Consider the following 7353-nt stretch of genomic DNA (forward strand, 5'->3'; position numbering starts at 1 on the left):
CCGGCCCCGCGGGCCACCCCCGCCGCCCAGCCCGACCCCGCATCCGGCCGCTCTCTCGCCCCGCCGCGCGCGGCATTGTGGAACAGCGGCTCCTGCGCCGAGAATGCCGGGATGTGCAGTCCACCCAACCCTCCTACTGCGCAGCCGCGAGCGTGAATGACGTCTCCCGCCCCTTGGCCTACACCAATCCCGTGCGCAGGAAGAGGGCTCCAGCCAATCAGCACCTGCTCCTGCTCTTTCCGAAGGCCCGGCCTGGTGTGCAGTCAGGTGTGGGGATGGGGAGGTCGTCACGTGCCCGCCCTGGCTCTGCCGTGCTGCGAGGCCCCGCCACAGGTGACTCGTATCACGCAGTTGAGTGGCGAATGGTGGCGTAGATGCGGTCTTGGCTGTGTGTGCAAAGGGATTCTCACACCATTCACTAGTGAATTGAGTAATACATGTGAGCTCGGGTAGGCGTGCAAAGCAATTATTGTCTCACTGAATTGTGCAACAAATGTAACCTGGTTGCTGGTGCAAAGTGTTTCTCACACTGCTCACTGGTGAATTGTGCAATAAACGTAGCCCTGGCCACTTGTGCAACGTATTTCTCGCATCACTCACCAGTGAAGTGTGCAATAAATGTAGCTTCAGCCAGATGTACAAAGCATTTCTCACATCACTTACTGGTAAAGTGCGCAATAAATGTCGATCCAGCCGCATGTGTAAAGTTTCACACACCACTCACTGGTGAATTGTGTGATAAATGTAGACCTGGCTGTTGGTGCAAAGTATTTCTCATGTCACTTACTTGCAATATTGCAATAAACGTAGCTCTCTGGCTGGACGTGCGAAGTTGTTCTCACGCCACTCACTCGCCAGTGAATGTTGCAGCCCTGCAGATTGTTTCTAACTCATTCCAGTGGAGTTAGGTGTGTTTTTGCTTTTCCTTAACCTGAGTACCGCAGCCCCAGGGTACGAGTAAAACTTCTAGTTTCTTCTTACCTGCAGAAAAATGTGCGTTGTGTCCCCTGTGACAATGCCCCTTGCCATGGGCACCCCTCTTTCAAAATCCTAGATCCGCCCATGCCCCGACGGAAGCTCATACCAGCTGCCTTCCTGGGGCAGTCACAGGGGGCAGGGACTGCAGCTAGGGTGGCCACCTTTTAAAAATCGAAATGTGGGACACACAGCCACCTCCTCCTGCTCCCCACCCCTGCCCCCGGGGCAAGGCCAGAGCAGAGCTGAGTGGGGCGGGGGCCTGGAAGCCCTGCTGCATGGCCCCTGCTCACTCAGCAGCAGTGGGGGCACAACACCACGCTGCTGCCAGGCAAGCAGGGGGCACCTCGCCACGATAGCTTGAGGCTCCTGAGGGAAGGGCAGCAGGGCATGCAGCCCTGAGCCTGCAGCAAGCAGCCTGTATCTGCCCTGCTCACAAATCTGGGGATCACATGCCCCCCTATATGCCTCTGGGGGGGGGGTGCATGCAGTGGTGGGGAGCCACCCTCCCCTGTGCCCCTTGGAGGGTCTCCCGTGGCTCTGTCCTGATCCCCGCCCCAAGGCCCCATGCACCACCCTGGCTAGCACCCCTAGCACCAGGCCCTGCCCCACTTCCTCCCTCACTGTGGGGGCCTCAATATGTTCCCCTGCCCCCACACGTCTTCTCTTCCCCACCCCATAGACTTACTTGCAGGGAGCTGCTTTCTGTGCTGCCCACCTCTTTCCCAGCACGTGTCTACATGGTGCCCCCTGAGTCCTGCTCCCGGCAGCCCCAAGCAGCCGCTTGCTGGCTGGAACACCGCCCGCCTGCAAGGGGAAACCCAGATCCCTGCACAATGCTGCGAGTCCCCGTCCCCAAGTCATGCAGCCTGGGACCAGGGCTTGATGATCTCATCCTGGGACTGCACCGCCCAATTAGTGATGGGTGGTCGCCCTAGTTGCAGGGTGGCAGTCACACCCACCTTAGCCCTTCCTTTGCACACCAAGAGCAGTGAAGCAGGGGCAGGGCAGACCGCCAGGACTAGCCTGTACTGACTGGGGGCCCCTGGTAGGTTGGCACAGCCCAAACCAAGCTTTACACCCTGTTTTCACTGCTCCTTTTGCTGGGCCTCTGCCTTAAAGCTGAAACGGCGGTTCTCCATAGGGCCTGCATGCTGCCCCAGGACTGCAGACTGGAGGCACCCACTTGGTTTAAACGCCTGCTTAGGGGCCTTTGCTAGTCGGCCAGCACCTCCCTTGGGCTCCAGCCCTAGGGTGTCCCTGTTTACCACCCGCTTTGCAATGCCCCGACAAAAGCCCTGGGCTTCCAGAGAGATGGGGCTGCAGCTGGTTCCTTATTCCCAGTTCCTCATTTCTGGTTCTCGGTTCCTCACTTCAGGGGAGAGTCTCCAGTGACAGCCGTGTGGCGTGGGCTGACCTGACAAGGATTTTCACCCCTTCTCCCAGCCCCAAAGCGGCTCTTTCTGCGGGCAATGCGCACCGCACACGGGGCCCGGCACATAAAAACCAAGCTTCGGCTTGGGCAGCGTCCTGCCCCGCTTCCGGAGAGCTCCCTGCGGCAGCGCGGTTGCAGCTGACCCGAAAGGGCCGCTGCCCCACAATCCCGGCCTAACCTCCGCTCCTCCTTCAAGGCGAAGTGCCTGACGCGTGCGATTTATCTGACGCCGCTGATGACACGCTCCCGGTTCAGCAGTCTCACCCACCGCAGCAACGCGGGATTGTGGCCCGGGCAGCTTTAAAAGAGGCCTGGGAGGCAAGGTGCCACCGCAGAGAGCAGGAGCATCCCCGGCCGGGGCCGCAGGGCCGCGAGCTCGAGCCGCTCCCCCGGCGGCGCGGGGATGCCCGCGCCCGCCCGCACTACAAGTCCCAGGCGCCCGCCCCGCACGTGATCGCCTCGGCTCGCCCGAGACCTGGATGGGAGCCGGCGGCGGAGCGGCTCAGCCAGTGCCCCGGGCGGCCCCGGCGCAGCCCCGCGGCGGGATGATGGCGGTGAGTAGCGGGGCAGGGACCCCTCCCTGGCGCGGGGGCGGGTGGCGCCAGGCCCTGCTGCTGGGGCGCTCCTGGCCCCGGCGCAGTGTTAACACAGCCCCCGGGGAGATTTCCCCCAGCCCCAGCGGGGTGGGAGAGCGCTCTCCCTCGAGGATCAGACCCTTGGCAGCCTGCTCTTCCCCCTGTCTTGTGGTGGGTCAGCCCTAGAGAGGCTTTCCCGAGGCAGCAAGCGGGGTGGGAAGGAAAGCCCTCTCTGCTGCAACAGGTGGGCTGCTCCTGTCGCTGTCACTCTGCTCTTTCTTTCACAAGACTAATCTTGCCTGCAGCTTGTTGCAGGCTCCGGCCCCCTTCTCTTATGGGTGCCCCCTTGTGTCCTGAATTTTATCCCAAAGAAACTGCAGGAAAAGAGATGGGAGTTTGAGAACCGCTGTCCTGGCGAAGACTGTTTCCATGACTCTGTCTCCGGGTCTCTCCCGCGACCCCCCCCCCCCCAAGTCTCCAGTCGCCAACTTTCATGTCTTTGTGCAGTCACAAGTCGCATTTCCAGTCGTTAAACTAAAATACAAACAACCTCCCACACATCAGCCGTCATTTTAAAGCCGTCTCTAAAATGTGTGATACCACCTTGAATGCAATACTAAATTACAACTCTCCATCTGGCCTGCTTAGATTATTCATAGATCGGGAGGCTGGAAGGGACCTCAGCAGGTCATCGGGTCCAGCCCCCTGCACCGGGCAGGAAAGACAGCTGAGGCCAGGTGACCCCAGCAAGGTGACCATCCAGTCCCTTCTTGAAGCTTTCCAGGGTAGGCGATTGCACCACTTCTGGAAGGAGCTTATTCCACAGTCTGGACACCCTAGCTGTTAGTTGTGAAGTCGTTTTTCCTAATGTTGAGCCTGAAACAGTCTTCCAGGAGTTTACAGCCAGCTTTCCCCAAGGGTGCCCTGCTGAACAGTTGTTCACTGAGCCCTTGCTGTGCTCCCCTACTGTAGCAGTAAGCTGCTACCAAGTCCCCTCTCAGCCATCTCTTTTTCAGGCTGAAGAGTCCCTCATTGTAAACTGTTCAGAACAGGGGCTCTCTTTTACAATGGGTATACATAGGCAGTGACACAGCAGGGCCTGGCTCTCAAAATAACCATACCAGAGATGACAGTGTCAGTCAGGAGTGCTACAGAGCGATGGTTTTCTGGATTAGGGGGTGATTGGATCTAATCCCCACATGTTAAGAATGGGAAGAATTTTCCTGCATGCAGAATTGCCTCTTAAAAAAAAAACCAGTCTAAAGCTATTACCTCTGCTAATAGACTCTTGCTGCTACTTCACTCACGTTCTCACGCTTGTGGATACGGATTAAGTCAGTCCCAGATTGTAGCCAGGGAAATCTTAGGAATATGAGTTTGAGCAGGACTACTGTATAATTTGCCTATTTCTGTTGCGTTTCTTTTAAAGATACAGCTCTCCACAAGGTGTAACCATAGCAATAACCTGATATTATCACTGTTTATTCACTAGCAGCATTTCAGAAAGTGACGTCTTTGTGCACTAAGGAATTAAACGACTTCGGAGATAATCTTTTCTACCAGGTCCCTCCAACCTGCTGAACACCCCTGTTTCCTTCACTGAGAGAATGATTCCTGGGATCAGGCATCTAGCGCTTCCTCTGGCCAAACATTTGCATTTTCTTGGGCTCTAGTTTACTGGATACATTCCACTCAGTTAGTAATACATTTAATCAACTTTGTGGGCACTGTAACAACAGCCTTGACTACAGGTCTGATTCTGCTGAAGACTGTTTAACAATTCCACCTGATATCAGTGAGATTTGGATCAGACCGTACGTGACTGAAGCCCAGAATAAGATGCAACAGCAGCCTGTAACGCTCTACCAGTAAACTCATATATCAACAAAGTGAAGTTATTAATTTAATCCAGGGCGAGGGAAAGTGCAAAGGAGTTTTTTGCAGTTTCACTGGTCTAGTAAATAAGCCTGCTGTTCGGAACCATGTTCAGAGGGCTGCCTTTCAACACTGTTTCCAAGAAATCTTGTTAATTCTAAATTTAATTGTGCCTTGCTGATTTGATCATCTGTTTCTTAAGGACTGATATGCTTGCCAGATAATTTGATTGCAGTCAGAGGCAGGCATTTAAAAAGCACAGGGGAAAGCAAGGCAGTACTGTTCAGAACCCAGACCTAAGCTGAGCCTCCACAAAAGGTAAGCAATGCTTGGATCCGGAGCTCTGGGTTTGGGCTCTTCTCTAACCAAGAGACAGTCCAAGTCACTGAACTGGCTCCTCCATGACTCTTCTTTTTGGAAGTTCGTGAAGCTTGGGGCAATGGCCTTCCCTCCGTGCAGCTAGAATCTTGTGTAGGGTTTCATGACAATCTAGGGAGGCAGGGCGTTAGTCCAGGCTATTGCATCATAAAACTTAATGATCAGACTCAGTTCCTGTATGGTGCTTTTCATCTACAGATCTTACAGTGCTTCAAAAAGCAGGTATACTTTGACCCAATTTACACATGACGACACTGAGGCACAGGGAGGCTGCACTTCAAAAGGATGGCTAAGCCAGGAATAAGACTCATTTGTCTCCTGATTCCCAGTCAAGTGTTTTATCCAGCAGACTGTGCCACCTCCTTGATTGGTTGACATGGAACCAAAGAGATAAGTCTGTTTTCTCTAAACCTTCCTTGACGGTCTGTCAGCCATTTCATTTCTAGACCTGACAGTGCACTGGTCCCAGACTGCGGTCCACAAGGCCATGGTAAGTGTTCCATGGATCACAGTGGCTCATCCTCTTTTCAGTTACATGTTTGATGAGAAATTGCTGAGTCTAGGTCATTCATTAATCCATTGTCCCCCAGAATTTGGGAACCCATTTTACTGACTTGCTGCCTGGCCTTTGGCATGTCACCTACCCTGTGCCTGTTTACTCAGATGCACGCTGGGGATGTTGCTATCTTCCTTAGCAGCTTTATGTGTAAATCAGTCCACCATCTTAATGTTCTTTGAGGTTTGCAGGTGAAAAGTGTTATATATAAACACACGGTATCACTTAACAACTGGAGAGCTTTGACTTGCAACACCCTGCCATATCACTTCTGCATTTTCCCAAGACAAACACAGCGCAGAAAGATCTGTCCGGCTAGTTCTTTTTTTTCACCATGTGATCAGTCTTCCTGTTTTGGCTGCAAGCGTGGAAATGCCTTGTAAACAGAACTAGTTTTGCTCTCAGGAACTGGAACACACTTGCTATACTGCTTGTTTATCCCACTTCTTGTACCCACTAATTGTCATCTTCCCACGTCTCAAACACCCATGAGGTGAGTCAACTAGTCTGCATGATGCAGTTTAAGGAACTTGAGCTCACTGTATCAGTTGGTCCATGGTAGAAAACTTGTACTGTGAAACAAAGAGGATTGAAAGCAGTTAAAACAATCCTTAAGGCTCTTTAGCTTAACTTCACTACATTAAGGACGAGTCTACACATGTCACTGTTTGCATTGTTACTGCGCCATGATTTAGTACTTCCTTTTGTACTAAATCATGGCGCAGTAACGGGCCATACTGTGCTGCATGCATGGCACGTGGTAATTCTTAGCAGTTGCTTTGCCGTAGCGGCGCACTGTATTGGGGGGAGTGCATCACTATGGCAAAGTAGCTGCTGGTCACCTGTAGATGCCCATGGACACTGCGTTACCATAGAGCATTGCTACAATGACATGGCATCACATGTAAACATGCCCCAAGACTGGTATATGCTGGATCAGTTTTGAACTGACATGGTTAAGTTGGTGCAATGGTATCTAGGTTGTACTCTTTGTTGTGAACCCATATTGCATTACAACTCATGTGTTGACCCTGTCTCGAGCCCTTTCTGTTGGTAAGCACCCCTAACTTGAATGTGGGCATGCTTTTAACTTGAGCTGTCTATTCCCTTAAGGGCATAGGCCTTTTGCATACCCCGGCAAGAACTCTTAGCTGCAGATGAACATTTTGTAACATGGGCAAAGGCTATCTCCATCCTAGTAGTACTAATCATCTGATGCCTTCCTACCCCACTCCTTCCCTTGGTACCCAGAAAGACAAATTCTCCTGCATTTTACTGGAACATATAAAGCAGCTCAACTTCTAGCAACCCAAAGAGCTATGAGACACATCCCCAGAAAACTCAGCATGCACACGAGTAAATGCAGCACCAAATTACGGTATAGCACAGCCATTATTGCTCATGGCAGGCTTCCTCAAGAGCACTGAGCAGAGCACATGTCACTCAAATTAACTTTGCAATGCAGATGTACATAGATTTCATAGATTTCGTAGACATTAGGGCTGGAAGGGACCTCGGGAGATCATCGAGTCCAGCCCCCTGCCCAAAGGGCAGGAAGT

The 7353-nt window shown here is 52.8% G+C and overlaps 1 protein-coding gene across 1 annotated transcript in view; it reads left to right on the plus strand.

Moving 5' to 3' along the window:
- Positions 1-2798: 2798 nt before the first annotated feature.
- SLC31A2 (solute carrier family 31 member 2) overlaps positions 2799-7353 on the plus strand; it is a 19051-nt gene continuing 14496 nt past the window's right edge. Inside the window, exon 1 of the mRNA XM_019540616.1 lies at positions 2799-2964. Within this exon, the coding sequence (XP_019396161.1) occupies positions 2890-2964 (75 nt within the window). The 5' untranslated portion in view covers positions 2799-2889. The remainder of the gene's footprint in view (positions 2965-7353) is intronic.

Source organism: Crocodylus porosus, unplaced genomic scaffold (assembly GCF_001723895.1).
Source record: "Crocodylus porosus isolate Cpor-Errol unplaced genomic scaffold, CroPor_comp1, whole genome shotgun sequence".
In the NCBI taxonomy this organism is placed as follows: domain Eukaryota; kingdom Metazoa; phylum Chordata; order Crocodylia; family Crocodylidae; genus Crocodylus; species Crocodylus porosus.